Below are 18,753 nucleotides of genomic sequence, written 5' to 3'. Positions count from 1 at the left end.
AAATCTAAGTGAGGATGTCCCTGGGTCAGATCTGTTTTTCAGAAAGATTACTCTGGGAATAGCATGAAAGGAGCACTGGACAAAGACAAGACCAGTTGGGAGGCCCAGAATGGAAGGGGAAACTGCCAGGAAGGTAGGGAGAGAAACTCTCAAGAGCAAAGCAAAAGTAGAATTTCCAAGGAGAGTATCAAGGCATGGCCGTTGACATTCAAAACAGACCAAACACATCCATGAGTTTGGGGTAAGATGATTCTCATTCTTAATTCATATTTCAACAACAAAGACTAGAAATGCTAGTGAGGAAGCTTTTGTCTTTGAATTTGTTTCAATAAAACAACAATAAATATTTTGCCAAAAGGCTGGAAAAAAACTATTAGAACTATGTATTTTATTTGCATTTGAATAAATATATACTGAATACCTGCCATGTGCCAGGTGCTGAGTACACCAAATGGAAAGAAATAACTTTGGGTTTCAAGAAACTCACAGTCCAATCAATGATGAAGGAGTATTCCTGTTACAACCTTAGGAGTCATTTTGATTCTCTTGGGGAGAGGGCCTATAGGAGACATATGTGTTTCCCTCACCTACAGTCAACCTTCAGGGATGACACAGTCTTTGAATCTTTATCTCTGTCAGTTCCTACACAAAGCATTCCTTACAGCAAGTAAGGATTTGTTTAGGTGATCTCTTCTGCCTACCTAGCTCTAATATTTATTTACTTTATAACTTCTGACACTATTTTATTTGGGTGGGATGTTGGTTTTTAGGTTGTTCATGATTGATTAACCTGGGTGGGTCAGGAATTATACTATAGAGGGCATTTCAGTATTCACCAGATGTCTTCAAAGGTCCCATCCAATACCATGATTCTGGAACTCTATGAGTTTAGATTCAGTGAACACCAGGTATGGATGCTTTCTGTTTGAAATTAAGATATTTTGAGAAATAAAGTTATTGATAAATAGAAAATCTTGCTTTCTCTGCTGTATAGTTACACCCTCTACCCCTGTCCCAACGATATTCCCATCTAATACTCTGCCAATTGATTTACCAATTTCTTCTTAATTTCAACAACTGCCATCTTGCCACTTTCAGTCAAATCCTCATCTATTTATTTTTAGATTTGAGTAATAGCTGACTATTGGATCTTCTTGGGTTCAGTCTTTCTCACAAGTCCTGTTTATAAAGTTGGAATAATCTTAAGTTCTGTTTTTAACATGTCAGTGCCTCACTCAAAATTCAGCTGCATAAACTCCCTCCTTCTTAGTCTATGAATGTCATACTTCTTGAGTCCACAGAAGGCTTTCTTTCGGTGGGCTTTATCATAGCATTCCAGCTCCTTTTATTTACCATCCCATCTAAGACTAGGCTTCCCTCATGGCTAAGATGATAAAGAATCTGCCTGCAATCAAGAGACCCGGGTTTGATCCCTGGGTATGGAAGATTCCCTGGAGAAGAGAAAGGCAACCCACTCCGGTATCCTTGTCTGGAGAATTCCATGGATAAAGGAGCCTGGTAGGCTACAGTCCGTGGGGTCACAAAGAGTTGGAGATGACTGAGTGACTACCACTTTTACTTTCACTTTTTCTAAGACTGCCCTTTTTAGCCAATCCTTCCACCTGGATACAATTTGCTGAACTTTGCCTCTATGACAGTGTTTATATCATTTTTACATGTGCTTCTAGGCTTTTCTACAAGCATCTAGAACAGATCCTAACATTTACAGGCACTCAACATGTATTTGTGGGTAAAAAATCAATAAGTAGAGTCAGACACGACTGAAGCGACTTAGGAGGAGCAGCAGCAGCAGGCATACTTTGTTGGAGAAGGAAATGGCAACCCACTCTGGTGTTTTCACCTGGAGAATTCCATGGACAGAGGAGTCTGGCAGGCTATAGTCCATGGGGTTGCAAGAGTTGGACATGACTTAGCAACTAAACCACCATCACCAGACACACTTTGTAAAAAGTAAGACTATTTCTTTCCAAGTCGAATTTAAGCAGTGATAATGTCCTGGGTATGCCTCTCTAGCTGTATTCTAGCTCCGTCTATCGCTTATGCTCCATCTCTTGGTTTCAAACTGTCTGTCTGATACTCTTTAACAACGGCAACAGAATTCCTATAAGATTATCCTTACTAAGAGAATTCTGTGGGCAAGCAAAGTTGAGAATGTCATACAATACATGTAGTGATCTTAATGGACATGAACCTATCAAAAGCGAAAAGCTCTATAGCAAAAGTGCTGTGCAAGTACTAAGTCACTTCAGTTGTGTCTGACTCTTAGCAACCCTGTTGCCTGTAGGCTGGCAGGATGCTCTGTCCATGGGATTCTCCAGGCAAGAATACTAGAATGGATTACCATGCCCTCTTCTGGGGGATCTTCCTGACTCAGGGATGAAACTCGTGGCCTCCTGTGGCTCCTGTATTTCAGGCAGATTCTTTACTGCTGAGTAAAGAATGGGTTTAATGTCATTTAATAAGTGTTATTTAAATGGATTTGATCTTGGAATGCAGAAACTATCATGTCTTGAAGCATACTTTGGAAAACTCTGCCCTATACCATGTCAGGCGAGTCCAACAACATAAACATGATACATAATGTTCTGTGGGTTCTTTTTGAAATGTTTTTGAAATGTTTTTGAAATCTCTACCAAGGACATCTTATTTGCCCTCCTCATGCCTTTGTGTACTCCTGAGAAATGACCAGAGAGTAATCATCCTTCTTCCCTTTTTTCCTTTCTCTCTCTTCCCCAGAAAGACAGCAGTCCATAAATCCATACACACTTATGAAGTCTCTCTGATGTGCTGGTTGCTGTAAAATAGAAGAACACGAGCGATTCACTGGCTTGGACCTGGAAAGGAGCTTATAATACCCTGCTGAGAAAGTCAGACACATGACCAGCTGCTGCTAAGAAATGATTCAGCTTGGAAGCGCTACTGTAGTTCAGAGCAGGGATCAGGAGGTATGCACTGTAGCTAACTGTTCAGGGTTCCAGGAAGAAAGTGAACCAGGAGAGAGGCAGTTTCCATGCAGTCTGTGGTTTGAATGGCTATGGGAGGAGACAGTCAGCTGGCATTCTTTTCAGGTAGAAGAAATGTCTGGAGCCTGAATAAAGGTTCCCTGTGTGGGTGAGAAATAACCTGGATGGAGTAGACTCCTTCAAGGGCGCAGAAGGGAAAGTTGAATACTTAAGTGTGTGGCCTTGAACTAATGGATATTGAGGGAATTGGATAAGTGCACGGGTGGCCCAGGAGGAAGGGAGGAGGCAGATTAAGAATCCACTGCAGGAGTCCAGATGCACAGTCAGCGGTAAGCCAGGAGATCTAGAGTCATCTTTTTCAGTGGTCTACTATAATAGTCATGAGCAATAGAAAGAGCATGACATTAGGGGCAGAGACCCAGGTTCAAAGGTTGACTCTGAAACTTAGCAACCAGGTGGCAGAGCTGGGTGAATGAGTTAACTTTTCAATCTATCAGTTTTTTCATTTGTAAATAGAGCTAAAAATATATCCCAAAGAAGGCTGCCTGCCCAGGACATGTTCCATATTTTATTTGAATTTTAAGGCTAACTTGAAGAATCATATATCCATATGCCTATTTCATTTTTGCTATTTTCCGAATTTCAACTTAAATGTGTGATTTGTTGAAAAGATTATAAATATTTATCAAGTTTGTTACCTGGAACACATAACCGTTGATTTAAACAGTGATCCATTTCCTTCTCATCTCTTCTTCAAACACAATTATTGAAACAATTCTGTACATATTTTTGATACTAGTAGCAGTTAGCACCTGCGTCTATCTGAAAGTTAACACAATAAGCAACAGTATTCATTATACCTGCTATTTTAAACAGGGCTTCCAGGATGGCTCAGTGGGTAAAAGAATTTGCCTGCAGTGCACAACACCCAGGAGATGCGGGTTCGAGCCCTGAGTTGGGAAGATTCCCCTGGAGGAGAGCACGGCAACCCAATCCAGTATTCTTTCCTGGAAAATCCAATGGACAAAAGAGCCTGATGGGCTACAACCCATAGGTTCAGACACAACTGAAGCAACTGAGCATGCACACATGCTACTTTAAACAATTTAAACTGCGGTTACTGTGAAAAGCTAGATGCATAAAGCACATCATTCATGTTTTACTTCATTCTTAAGATTAGCTTTTGAAAATATATAATATTTCAAGACAATTTGAACACTTCTTGCCATCCTCTGATCTGGTAAAACCTTATTTTATATTGAGTATTTAGCTTTGTGCATAAATTACACCTTCTTGATTAGAGAAAAATAGTTGAATAGCAATTTTCTTCTTACTGTCTGAAAACATAATGGCTGTATATATATAAATATTTTTATAAATCTCTAAGGCATATTTCGGAGAAGGCAATGGCACCCCACTCCAGTACTCTTGCCTGGAAAATCCCATGGACAGAGGAGCCTGGTAGGCTGCAGTCCTTGGGGTCGCTAAGAGTCGGACACGACTGAGCGACTTCACTTTCTCTTTTCACTTTCATGCACTGGAGAAGGAAATGGCAACCCACTCCAGTGTTCTTGCCTGGAGAATCCCAGGGACGGGGGAGCCTGGTGGGCTGCCGTCTATGGGGTCACACAGAGTCGGACACGACTGAAGTGACTTAGCATAGCATTGCAAGGCATATTTGCTAACTAGAATTGTTTATTTAATGTATGGACATTTTGCATTGAGATCATTAAGGGTTTAGATTTAAAAAAACGTTTGAGATCCATTAAAATCAATTGCTGTGGTGTGTCTTTCTGGTGATTTTATATTTTTAAACAGTATTACATATCTTAACTCTTGAAGTATAACTTTTAAGTTTCCTGAATTTTGCCATTTAGCTAATACCACTATTCTCAGTGCATCTACCATTTCCCTGGCATTATTTATTTCATTTCATATAGTATTCTGTCACAAAAATAACCAATGGAGATGCTTCTAGATATTTAGTTTCACATTCTAATTAAAGTCTGTATATTTCGTTTTCATAGTTTGTCCTGGTGATCGAACCACCATGGTTACCCACCCTGAACATGTCCTTTATTTATCATCAGTTTCAAGGCCCCAGCTAACCAAACCCTCCCTTTCTGGCATTCTCTGAGACCTTCCAACAAGCAAAGAATATAAGGAACTGCAACTCCTGTGGAGACTGTCATTTTTCTTCAGAAGGCCCAGACTCCACCCCTCAGAGTTTTGAGGGAAGATTAAATGAGATAAGGAAGTGGCTTTCAAACATTTTAACAGTGAACTGCAGTAAGAAACATATTTCATACTATTACCAATATACTTATTTAAAGTAGTAAGTAGAACGAATACTGTTGTTAATTGTGCTCATTTTTTGAAGACATGCGGGTGCTAACTCCTAATATAAAAATATATATACAGAAATGTTTTGATACCTGTGCAGTTGAAAAAAGGTAAGGAGAAAGGACACTCTCTGACACTGTTGATGGGAATGTAAATTGGTGCAGCCACTATGAAGAATTATATGGAGGTGCTTTAAAAAGTAAAAATAGAGCTACCATATGATCCAGTGGTCTTCCTCAATGGCTCAGAGGATAAACAATCTGCCTGCAATGCAGGACACACAGGAGACATGGGTTCAATCCCTGGGTTGGGAAGATCCCCTGAAAGAGGAAATGGCAACCCACTTCAGTATTCTTGTCAGAGAAATCCTATGGACAGAGGAGACTGGCAGGCTATAGTCCAAAGGGTCACAAAGAGTCAGACACGACTGAGTGACTAAGCATGCATGTGATCCCCCAACCCCACTCCTGGGCATATGCCCAGAAAAGATGCAAACTCTAATCTGAAATGATAAATACACCCTAACACTCACAGCAGCACTATTTGTAATAGCCAAGACATGGAAGGAACCTAAGTGTCCAGTGACACCTGAATAGACAAAAGAAAATGTGAGATTATGTGTGTGTACGCACATTCATGTCTGACTTTTTTATGGCCTGCAAGGCTCCTCTGTCCATGGGATTTCATATATTTTGTATAATATAAGCTTAAATATAATAAAATGGCTTATATAAAATATACATATATAATTATATATGAACACAAAGAGAATACATATTTTATTATATAGTATATATACGTATATATACATATAATATTACATGCTAAGTCACTTCAGTTGTGTATGACTCTTTGCGACCCTATGGACTATAGCCCACCAAGTTATTCTGTCCATGGGCATTCTCCAAGCAAGAATACTGGAGTAGGTTGCCATGCTCTCCTTCAGGGGATCATCCCAATCCAGAGATTGAACCCCAGTTGCTTATGTCTCCTGCATTGGCAGGCAGGTTATTTACCACTAGTGCCACCTGGGGAGCCCATATATATGCATAAAATACTACTCAGTCATAAAAAAGTAATGAAATAATGCCATGTGCAACAAAATGGAGGGACCTGAAGATTATCAGACTAAATGAAGTCAGAGAAAGACAAATATCATATGATATCACTTATATGTGGAATCTAAAAAAATGATACAAATGAACTTATTTACAAAACAGAAACACACTTTCAGACATAGAAAACAAATTTACAGTTACCAAAGGGGAAAGGTGGGGGCATATGTTAGGAATTTGGGATTAACAGTTACATATTACTGAAAAAAAAGGAAAAGGTAGGAGGAAGTGAATGCCTATTAAAAGCAATGCCTGTGTGTTATACATAATACTCACAGCAAAACTTGCTTATAGTCTTTTAACAAAACATGCATTTAAGTTAGAGTGAAGAAAATGAGATACACACAATATAAAGAAAATCTATATATAACTGAAACATACAGAGAACACATATTTGATTTACTATATAAAGAGTTAAAGTAGAACTGACATGAAATAACATTTACCATGTAACATTCACTCTGATGTTTTCTATTCTATTTATTTTAAGAATATTGATCATGACCCACAAAATTGATTTTGCAATCTACCAGTAAGTTTGAAAACACAGAAGTAAGGGATCATCTAGCTTAATAAATGTTAGTTTTGTCTCCCTCTTATTCTCTTCTTCTCACTTTCTAATAAAAACTGTCCCTTTTGGGTTTCCCTGGTAGCTCAGTGGTAAACAATCCACCTGCCAATACAGGAGACACAGGTTCAATATGGAGCAACTGAGCCCCTGCACCACATCTATTGAGCCTGTACTCTAGAGCCCAGGAAACAGAACTACTGAGCTCTCGTGCCGCAATTACTGAAGCCTGTGTGCCTAGAGCCCTGCTCCACTACAATGAGAAGCCCTCACACTGCAAGTAGAGAGTAGCCCCTGGTTACCACAACTGAAGAAAAGCCCACCCAGCAACGAAGACCCAGCACAGCCAAAAATAAATGAATAAATTAAAAAAAGAAAAACCTACTTTTCAACTGCAAGGGAGACATAAGTAGAATACGGGGTTCTCTAAGGTATGAGCTATCTAATATGCAGGTATTTTGTAAGTCATTTCTCCATACACATGTGAGTTTCATTAGGGCACTAGAGACTTACCAGGTGAACACATAATAAGCCCCTAGCAGCCGGACAGATCATATGAATGAATGAATGAATGGCATGGTTGTGGGTACTGCAGGGGCGGTAGGGGTGGGACTTCAGAGGGCACATGTGGGATTGACCACCCACTGTTGTCAGATCTTCAGATTTTTCAAAAGAATCCCCACAGTTGAAGTTTTTATATGCAAACTCTCTTTTTAAATTTTTGGCATCTGATTTTTAGATGTTAAGGATTTTAGGATGTCATAACCCTTAGTGGCCAGACTGCAATCTCTAATATCTGCAGTGTTTATTAGCACAAGTGACAGAAGTCTTCCTGAGAGTGGTATTTTAGTCAAGCCCATAAGGACGTTATAATTTCAAGGCAGAGAAATTAAGTTGAATGTTTCTGGAATCCAGAATACTAATGTAGGGTCACAAAGACTATTTAATTTGGAGTCAAAAGACAGAGAATTCCTTTACCGGGTTCCAATGGTTTCTCAGGGATGGTCTTGGTCAAATGGTAGCAGCTGTCCAGCAGGGACCAACTGGACCCCTATGAGATGTGCTGTGAGGAACTTAGCCGGACCAAAAATATCTGATTCCAATGACTTAACAGTTACTAGTGACCCAAGCAAACAGGGAGCACTGTTTCCCAAAGAATGCCACACATCCTAACCCTTTCATTGGCAGATGAATAAGAAAAAGTAAATATTTCCATTTGGTCCTCATTTCCCTTTCCAGATCTTCAATGCTTTCAAAGACACTTCAAGAAAACCAAGCTCTTCCTTCAATTTCTAGGGGTCTTTTCCTTTTTCAGTCATTTCTACATAATCCCAAAGCACCTCTTCTGTAATTAGAATAATATCTCTCCTCATGCAAGACCGTATTCTGGATTTTAATGATTATAGGTTTGCATCTAACCTTCAGTTTGACTCCTGGGATGCCCTTTAAATCCATCTTAGTAGACCCATCTGTCTTCATCATCTCTTATGATTGACCTGCCTACACCTCCTGCTTCCTGTCAGAAAGTCCTCCCCCCGAGTCTCACCTCTGCGTCCGTGGTCATATTTGCCCCTTGCTCATCCAGGACTTTCTTCCTTCCTTCCTCCCAGCTCTTCTATTTCTGCCTTTTACAGGCTACTTCCTCCATACAAAAGTTCTTCCAAAGGAAGCTCTGCATAGAGGCAGATGACAAGCTCTTCATAGGAAGAGCAGGAAGGTCTGGGGTGCAATGAGCCTGAGATCACTCAGGGTGGGCAGGACTCGGGAGAAGATCTGGGATGATGGGTTCTGGAGCTGGAGGGAATCCATATACTTAGTCTGTATTGGTTTTACCAAGGGATGAGTCCTTTTCATGCACAAAGTTGGAAAACCAGACGTTGTTTTATTGATTTTATTGACACTGATTCATTCTTGTCTACTAAAACTTTGATTTGAGTCATTACTAACTAAAAATATGTTGAACATCTGCTAGGGGGCATCTCATATTCTAAGAGGTGCTCAGTGTACAGAGCTGATTCAGAAGAACTCTGACTTCAGGGGGCCCCTAGTCTAGAGGTACTGATCCAAAAATGAGCAATCACAGTGATTCCAAATGGTTGACATGTATACACTACTATATTTAAGATAGATAACCAACAAGGATCTACTAAAGCACAGGTAGCTTTGCTCAGTATTCTGTAATAATCTAAATGGCAAAAGAATCTGAAAAGGAATAGATACATGTGTATGCATATTTGAATCACTTTGCTATACACCTGGAACACAACATTCTAAATCACCTATACTCCAATATTAAAAAAATTTTTCTAAAAAGATCATGTGAGCTACGGCAGTCTTCCTGGAGAAAATTTCCAAGTCTTCCTCCATCTGGTGGTTCACAATCAGTTCGCAATATGGGCAGGGATTTAGGGAACAGCCAGAGTGGGCCTGGTGGCTCAGATGGGGGCAAGAACCAGTTGGTGGAACTAGGCTTCAGACACGTAACAGTCTTTTCCTTCTCTAAGTGTCCAAATTCTCTTCAGTGAAAGCCTGTGAGTGAGAGAGAAAAGGAAGCAGAGAGCTATAGCCACTGGGGCAAAAAAGAAAGGGTGGGCACGGGTCTCTAAAAGTAAAGAAATTCAACTGGAAGCTGAGAACATCAAGCAGATCATGTTTATTTAAAAAGGACAATGAAAGAGGCAATTGTGGGAGGAGAAAAACAGGCTGGCTGATAAGTGGGTAAAGAAAACCCAGCCATTTGAGAACTTAATTAAATTTTGCAGCTTGAATTCCCCACTTGCTGCTCCTTCTGCCTGCCTCCTCCCCAGGAGTTGGTCCCTGTGGCACCAGGGTCCTGCTCTCTTTGTGGGGAATTAAAGTTTAGAAATGAATTCATCAGGGAAAGTAACCATTGGTAATGTAACTCTCCTTCAGGGTAAGACTGGCACTTGAACCCATTTGGTTGGCTCCTGGAGGAAGGTACTTGTTCTATAGGAATAAAGCCGCTATTCCAGCTCTGTCTGACCGCCCCTACCCCTTAATTCCTTTATTTAGAAATGAGACAGGGTGGGTCCCTCATCCTCTTAATCTGAGTGGACTATATGATGGGTTACTTTGCACCACAGAGGGACAAAACGTTTAAGAGAATAGCTTTTAGAGTAAGGCAGTCCTTACTGCCTGAGCTTTGCCACTGACTAGCCTGAGACCTCATACGAGTTAATTCACTTGTTTAAGCTTGTTCTCTATGATAATTTGAAAAATGCAGAGAGCAGTATATCATAGGGTGATGCTGAAAATTAATTGGATTATGTGTGTAAAAAAAAAGTGCTCAGAAAAGCACAATGACAATGAATTTTATATGCAGGCACATAGAGTGTGGGAGGATTTTCTGAATTATTTTCAGCTCCTTCCAGCATTTTACTCTTCTCTCAGATTCCATTACCCACTGACTGACTGAGAGGGTCTTCCCAGCCTTTACCGATGTGATTAGGAACAGTAATCCTGGAAATTACTCTCAAATTGTTTATCTAATTAAACAAGCAAACCTTTTTAACCCAGACATCCTGAATCTCTAATAGCTTGTCTCTGCTCATTTGCTCTGAACTGCTCAGATGACAGGGAAGGGCTTTCCAGATGGAAACAAAATAAATTAGCAGTCTGGAAAACAAAGACCTTTGAGTAAAAAGAGCATCACTGAAATGACCCACTCACCCTGTTTATCCGCAATAGTGTCTAGCATGAGTCGGGGTCTGGAAAAATCTAGGTTGCTACCCAGCAGGAGTTCCCTCTAAAGACAGAGACCAGCAGATATCATATTTGATGCAGGAGAGCCAAATAAGAAGTTAACTCTTCAAGTAATTAAATCACCATACAATTTATTGCCATGATTCGTTTACTATGAGAACGAATTTCTCCAGGGTTGGGATCATATCAAATACTTTTTTCAATCTCTGATGCTAAATACTGCTTGTCCCATACTAGATATCCAATATATGTTTGTTGAACTGAAAAAGCCTAAGACACTCCTTTTATTACAGCTACCTTTCTGTAATGTTTCCAGAGTTTCTCACACCTCTAAGAATCAATAACTAGACTGTTAGAGGAATATTAACACAGTTCGGGGGCTTATAAACTTCATGCTCTGAGATATCACGTGATTAGAATAATTTCTGTGCTATGGAGAGAAATTGCTGGCAGAGTGAGCCTTATCTTCATTTTCTTTTCCTAGTGTCCTACAGAATGCCTTATTTTCTGGGCTTCCATGGTGGTTCAGATGGTAAAGAATCTGCCTACAATGGAATCCGGGTTCGATACGTGGATTGGGAAGATCCTCTGGAGAAGGGAATAGCAACCCACTCCAGTATTCTTGCCTGGAGAATTCCATAGACAGAGGAGCCTAGAGGGCTACAGTCCATGGGGTAGCAAAGAGTCAGACACGACAGCAACTAACACTTTGACTTTCAAGCATTCTATTTTACTCGTCTGTTTGGATACTTATTGCCCCTTGTTCCATATGGGTAGGAGGTTCATATATTCTAACTGGCTTTGAATTTACCAGGTTTATGTCTGTTATCCCAGTCTAAGTTTGAGTAGCATTACATTTCACTTGCAAATGTGTCCTGGTGTGGTTGCTAAACCATATGAACACTATGGGAGAGCTCATCACACAGCATTTAGCTGCCCAACTCTACCTCCCCTGGAAGTCTGGGTACCACACCGGCTTTCCTCTGCGGAAGCAACCCTCTCAAATCTCCAAAGCATCCAGGAACTTTGGACCCACTCCTAGAAGAACAGACACCCCTGTTCAGAAAGACTCTTGGTCTAACAACAACAAAAAATTAATTCCCTAAATTTAAGTCTTTCTTTCAACTTGGACCTCTTACTAACACTAAGAAACAAAGAATCCCTAATTATTACATGCCCAAATTTACTGAAATCTAGAAGACACATCCATTTGAAAACTCTAATCTAGTAATTAAACTTCTCAGATTAAACTGCACCTTAATAATATAGCTCCTTTGGTCAAAATCAGTTAAAGCCCTCTAATGTGATTTGGAATAAATGGGCAGACAAAAATTAAAATGTTGGCTGATCAAGGTAATCAGAAAGCTTGCTTCATTCAGTCAATAACAATGGCACTTGAACTGATTCTTTTTACTACTGGGATGTAATTGTGTTTGGCTTTAATTTCTTGTAATGATGGAACAAATTAGATTACTTCATACTTTTAGGAACATTTGGCCACATCATGTTACGGTGCTTCCATAAACCCCTCTGGAAATTAAGCCAGCTCTGTGATTGTTCATTCTCCCTATTTAGTGACATCTCTGCCTCGTGTCAGCAAAATGGGAACCATTATCCACCTTAATCTAAGACACTGCAGGAGAGTTAACAGAAATTACCTCCTCCGCCCTTCTCCTTTCAGACCTCCCTATTTGTAACTCTCAAATTGTGGCATGCCTGCTGGGACACAATCTTGTTAGAACAAGCGGAATAATCCTTGTGTGGGGCTTTAGGACTTTACCTTAAGTTCAGAATGTACCTGTGATTCAAATTGAGATGAGGCTATGAGCTGGTAAGAACATGAAGAGTCTCAAACACTTTTTTTTTTAAATTTTATTTTTTTTAACTTTACAATATTACATTGGTTTTGCCATATATCAAAATGAATCTGCCACAGGTATACACGTGTTCCCCATCCTCAAACACTTTTAAGAGCCCTAACTACTTTTATTCTGTGCTACTAGCTTCTCTTTCCCCCAATTTTATGTGAACATGTCAGTGTTGAGGTAGGGAAACTATTTTTACACACCATTAACATCAGTCATGAGGCTAGCACATGTAATCTTTAGGCCCTTACCTAGGGTAAGTAAAATATTCTAGCAGGGCCTAACACACCTTTCCTGAAAACTGCAGCTACTAAGCTCACACTTGTATAAGACCACACTATTGAAACAGATGATGTTGCAAATATACTGTTGCACACTGATATGAAATATTTAAAACATATGCAAGGTTATTAAAAAGCAACATTGTGACAGAGACTGCTGAATGATCCCTAATGTTGGTGTCTTTCTTCATCAGTTTTGTATTAGAATGCCAATTTTCTTTTAAGTTATACTTTAAATGAAGTATAGCAAACACACCAAACAGAAGTCATTACTATACAACTTGATGAACTGTTGTGAAGACAACACAAACCAGGACAAAAATGCACTTTTCAGCATCTGAATCCCTCCATCCGTTTCCCTTCTCAGACAACAATCTAGAAAGTAACCACTCACCTAATAAAATCCCAGTTTTTACCTAAGCAAAGGAATGATCAAAACAGAAAATGCCAGACTCCTATGTAACCAGGTGTCCCCACATGACTGAGTCCTAGTGAATGCGCTCGAAGTAGAAGTGTTACATGGAAGTTTCAAGAACTTTCATTAAAAGACATCTTTCCTGTATCTTTTATTTGTCCTCCATTCTCTTCTCTTTTCTACTCGCTAGAACATGAAATCGAGGAATGGAGCTGGGCGTTGCCATATCTGGTCATGAGTTGAAGTGACACAGTGAGGTGACATCTAACAGCAACACAATGGGAAGAACACGTGTCCTTGAAAGTTTTATAGAAGTGCTGCCCCAGGAGCTCTGGACTATCTACCTTCTTATTTTAACACAATGCAAAAATAAACATCTCTCTTGTTCAAACCATCTCTATTTTAAATTTCTATATTCACAGACAAGTATAATCCCAACTAATACACCGCAATGAAACTCCTGCTCACCTATGATCTAGGACCATGGCTTAGTCTTGTCAACAAGAATTGTGTTGACACAGGCCAGACTGAAATTTAGATATCAAACGGCTGGCTTCCAGTTTACTGTAATTCAAAGATACTGTGCAGTGATAGATGATGAGTTAAGAGCTTGCTCTGGAACTATCTGAAAATAATTTTGAGAAAATATGCCAAACAAAACCGTGAAAGAACCACCCTGGAGCTTCCCTTAGGACTTAGATATTTGTCTTTGCAGCCTGATTTGGAAGTCATTCCAGCCTGGAAGCTGATGGAAGCCTGAGAGTGATGAACCAAAACATGGCTTCCCACCATGAAGAAAGCTGTCCTCATTTTGAGAAGGTTCCCCCTGCCCCACTCACTTATCCACTTGAACACATGGACGTTTACATATTTTTCTGACTCAATAGTCTCTGAACACACTGCTCTTGTTAAACCATTACAAGCTGGAGGATCTTTTCAAAATTATTTCTTTCCATGATTTGTCATTCAAAGCCAATGCTCTTCCCTCCTGCAAATCCAGCAGCTTTAAAACTAAATTCTTGTGGATCCAAGTCATGTCTGAAAGGTTTATAGAATGACATACTGTGGTCATATGGTCAGAGCACAAATACTTCTTAATGCACAATATTTTAAAGCAAAAGAGTTTATGTGTAAACTCTGTGAAGTTATGGACCATGGCTGTCTTATTCACTACCAAAGCCCCAGCTCCTGGAACATTCGCTTTCAATGTACATCTGTTGGATGACTAAATCAACAGTCTGCACAGGGTAATAAACTTGTTTGTACATACATGAGGCCCACCTCTGTGTATACATTGTCACTGGATGTGCAAATGGCCTCCTGGATGATTTTGCCATTATAATGTTATCAATGGACCTGTTTTTCTTAATTTGCTGCAGCATCACAACTTCCTCCTACACAAAATCCTGCTGCCCATTCTAAACCCCTGAAGCACTGCTCTTCTCATCTGGATCCCCTAATACATAGGCATATTGTTGGGAACACTGAGGTGGAGAAGGATATGCCTGCCAAAGACCCTTCGGGGAAAAAAAATTGCAACTGCCAGATATGTGTTATCAAAATGAGCTATATAGGTTATTAAACATAAATCTCAGTTCTATTTATTTACAATAGGGTAAACCTGCATTTTAAAAATTAAGATCAGAGATTAAAAACAGCTATAAGAACCATTTTGGGAGGTATCCACCACTACTCAGTGAAAGGATAGCTGGGGTGTAGTGTAAGACCCCTGATCTCTCCTGAACCCATGCAGCATCACCAATGCCCTCTCCACTTCTCCACTGTTTACTGTCAGGGAGCAGGGTAATGGCACTGACAAAGTAGAAACTACTACAATCTTTCAAAACCTCGGGTTACCTGATCACAAGAGAAAAAAACAGAACCAAAAGTACAGAAAGACAAAATGTTCTGCCTGTCTTAACGAATGCTAGCTAACTGTAGTGCCACTGATAAGTTGAATCTCTAAACAGGTAAGGTTTCTTACTAAAGGAAACCTCTATTAGTATTAACCCATCTATTTTTCCTAAAACCAACACTGAGTCATTTTCTGCATACTAACATACCATGTTTGTTGGTAAAATTTAAAACATGAGTGACATGACTGTTTTTAGATAGTTGAGTTCTTCATTCTACCCATTTCAGTATCTGGGTTAAAAATTGAGGGAAAAGGTATAAAGACAAGCCACGCTGAAACAGTCAAAGGCAATCAGGTGTTTGAGACTAATTGTAGTTGTTGAGAAAAGACTCCTTGCTCTTGAGAGGTAAAGATTGGGGAACTGGGGTATGGAGGGTCATGATGGGTGCAGCTTTCTCTCAAAGGGTTCAGAGAATACAAGTAATGTATGTGTTTGTGTGTGTGTGTGTGGTGTGTATACACAAAGAGAAATACAGTGATACAGCACATGAGGCAGAATGTTGACAATGGATCAACTTGGGTGAGGGATACCCTGTGCCCATCGTGAAACTTTCTATTACATATGATATGATTTGAAATAAAACATTTTTTAACAGCAATCAGAACAGTGACAATAAATAAATAATTTCATGTTTGAACATTCTCCTCCTCCCTCCACAAACAGACATTTCATATTGTATATTTTTGCCTATATATGAGTGTTAGCCCAGTACATGAGTGGGAAAATCAGTCTTGCAATCCATCCATGCATTCAAGCACTAAGTGATTCCAAGAAACTTTTTAGACAATGACCTGATTTTTAAGACGACATTTTCAAAGATATAATGACATGACCATCCTCGACAAAATGAGCCCACCCTTTTGTCCTTTCAGATTGATTTCGTTGATGCTGGCCAATGCGATACAACTACCGGAAAAGTAGAGCCTTGAAAAAGACAGCTGAGGCATATTGCCCAAACCGCAGGCCATGGAAAACCTCGCCAAAAGTGACTACTTTGGACTGTTGATTTCAAAACTGCTGATGAATACAATGAACTGTGAAAGATGTATGATTTGTTTTGAACGTATTCACTATGATTGATGGCCCAGATTTGGCAAGTTAGTTCACTCCCAATGGAGATGAAAGTTTCACTGCCTTGCTTCTTTCAACATTCCTGTTGAGACAGGTTCCAGTCTGATTGGCCAATGTACTAAGAAATCACTTGAAATTTGCAACATAATGAATGTATTAGCTACACTATGGATCAATGCTATACATAATATTCCTGAGTCAACACGAGCTCTTAATTAAATTTCCTTATTATCATGCCTCTGGAAATTTTCCTTCACATTACTAAACCTGAAGACATGCATTTAAGTGTCAACTGATAACTATGTTAGTAATTTTCTGAGCTGGGCCAGAGCCAGGGCCAAGGTGAGGTTAGGAAGTAATCTATTATAAATGGCAGGTCATAAAAACGGACACATATGATATCAAACTACCTATAAACTAATTCAAAACATTTTTGCCTCAAGTTATTCTGTCACCCAGAGTATCTGCCCTGGAGCAAGCCAATTTCAGTTATTGCCTTAAAAATATAAAAGAGAGATAAAAATTGAGATAATCAGTTTATTTGGCAGAAGCAGAGGTATGGAGAATGACAAATAAGTTAAAAACAAGTGACAACTGGACAGTATTAGTCCTCTAGAATGAAAATGGAAGTATTTTAAATTGATGGATACATATCACTTAGAAATACAAAAGAGACAGTGAGGGAATAAAAACCCGATTCCAAGGTAACTCCAAAGAAGAGGCCATTTAAATAAAAAATTTGGATGGTGGGCAAAATTCAAGCGTTTGGCTGTTTGGTTGTTGTTGCTGTTAATAAAGAAACATTAGAAAATATAAGTTTTCTCTTATTAACCACAAGGTCACAAGAGGCAAGAGAAGGGAGAAAGAGAGAATGACTGACAAAGAGACAAAGTCTGGAAAGAAATAAAAATTCAGCTTTAAGATTCCTGCTATATTTCATGCCCTTTTCAAAATATCACATTTTTCTAAAATACATTAGAAAAAAAAATTTTTTTTTCCAATCAATTGGCCAAGATGACATGCATCCTTGGTACTCTTTTGGGTGAGTTCCTTAAGCAAGTCCTCACCAAGCTCTCATTGGTCCACTTTGGGCTACATAGGCTACACCACTTCCTAAAATAAACCACACAGAGCCTTGATGCTGCTCCTGCTAAAGAGGAGTCTACTGTCAGGTCCTAAAGGCTACCCATGACCCAGTGTTTTATCACAATGAACCAAAGGGAATAAAATACCCAGAGCAGGCCATGAATCTACTGGCTGTGATTTTTCAACATTCTATACAACATGGTGAATTGTTAATTTAGATTTGGGTCTCTCTTTAACTAGAATTTCATACGGCACTCTAAAATGTCAAAAAAAAAAAAAAAAAAACATCTGTTTTTACCAGTTTACCAAATTATTTTTACAAAAATGTATCTAATCAGCAAGCCATGAATTAATACATCCATTAGTGATAATCTCTTCTCCAAGCATAATTTTCTTTTTAGGTGCTAGCTTTTTTTCTATTCTTCCAACAAACAGCCTGACTTCCAAGAGTAAGGAGTATTTCAGCTGTAGACATGTCCACAGGGTCTCCAACTTTCCTTAACAATAAATAAATGATAAGGTTTTATTAAAGAAAAGAAAGTCAGAAGATTCTATGCTTGCCTTACACACTGACTTCCAGTCTATCCACACCTAATTTTCATATTTTAGAGAGTTCACTGCTTGCTACACATAGGGCTCCTTTTATTTCCTGATCACAAAAGATAAATGTGCTCTACTTGTTACATCTATAATGAAAATAAAATATCTCATACCTATCTTTTTCAGAATAAACACCTTAAATCTAAAGTTTCCTGAGGAAATACGATCAGGAAATAATTGTCAAGAGACGACTATACACTAATAAAATATTCTGTTAAAGAATACCAAGTACACTGAAAACCTAGACATCCTGTTCCTTCCTTTGACTCATACTGTTTTAATCATATGATACCACGTGTACTTGTATTGGGAAGCTATTAAGACATTTCAACATTATATTGTCCTTAGGATATATGATTTGGGACTCTTTTTAGAAAGTACATTTTATACCAATTTTTTGTCCTTTAATAACTAGATCTCCTTTGATAGGATCTGAGGATTAATATTCCTATTTCACAAAGACTACAAGAGGCCCAACTAGATGGACTTTCAAAGGTAGTCCCCGTCAAAGTACTTTTAACTCAAGCAAAAATGTCCCAATTCTTCCTGTGTGCTTTTCAGATTCAAAGAAATTTACTTTCTTCACTCTCCTAATGGGAAACCAGCCACACTGATTCACTCCACAAACATTTATTTAACATGTAATATATACTAAACACCAGGTAAGATGCTGGTTATAAAAATGAACAGGGCAAATTCTTGCCCTTCAGAAATTCACAGTCTGGTCAAGAAGGAAGGAAAGTTAATATAGACAGTCCTAGTGGATCTCTGATGAGAACTCCAAGA

At 39.1% G+C, this 18,753-nt stretch overlaps 1 protein-coding gene across 2 annotated transcripts in view; it reads right to left on the bottom strand.

Annotated features, from left to right (window-relative positions):
• PDE4D (phosphodiesterase 4D) overlaps positions 1 to 18,753 on the bottom strand; it is an 849,844-nt gene that overhangs the window by 95,045 nt on the left and 736,046 nt on the right. For both annotated transcript variants that reach the window (XM_055555248.1, XM_055555247.1), the window contains exon 6: positions 5,543 to 5,647. In XM_055555248.1, the coding sequence (XP_055411223.1) occupies positions 5,543 to 5,647 (105 nt within the window). The remainder of the gene's footprint in view (positions 1 to 5,542; positions 5,648 to 18,753) is intronic.

The sequence above is a fragment of the Bubalus kerabau genome, chromosome 18 (assembly GCF_029407905.1).
Source record: "Bubalus kerabau isolate K-KA32 ecotype Philippines breed swamp buffalo chromosome 18, PCC_UOA_SB_1v2, whole genome shotgun sequence".
NCBI classification, from domain to species: domain Eukaryota; kingdom Metazoa; phylum Chordata; class Mammalia; order Artiodactyla; family Bovidae; genus Bubalus; species Bubalus kerabau.
The sequence above is the reverse complement of the archived record's forward strand: the minus strand, read 5'-3'. Positions and strand labels throughout refer to the sequence as shown.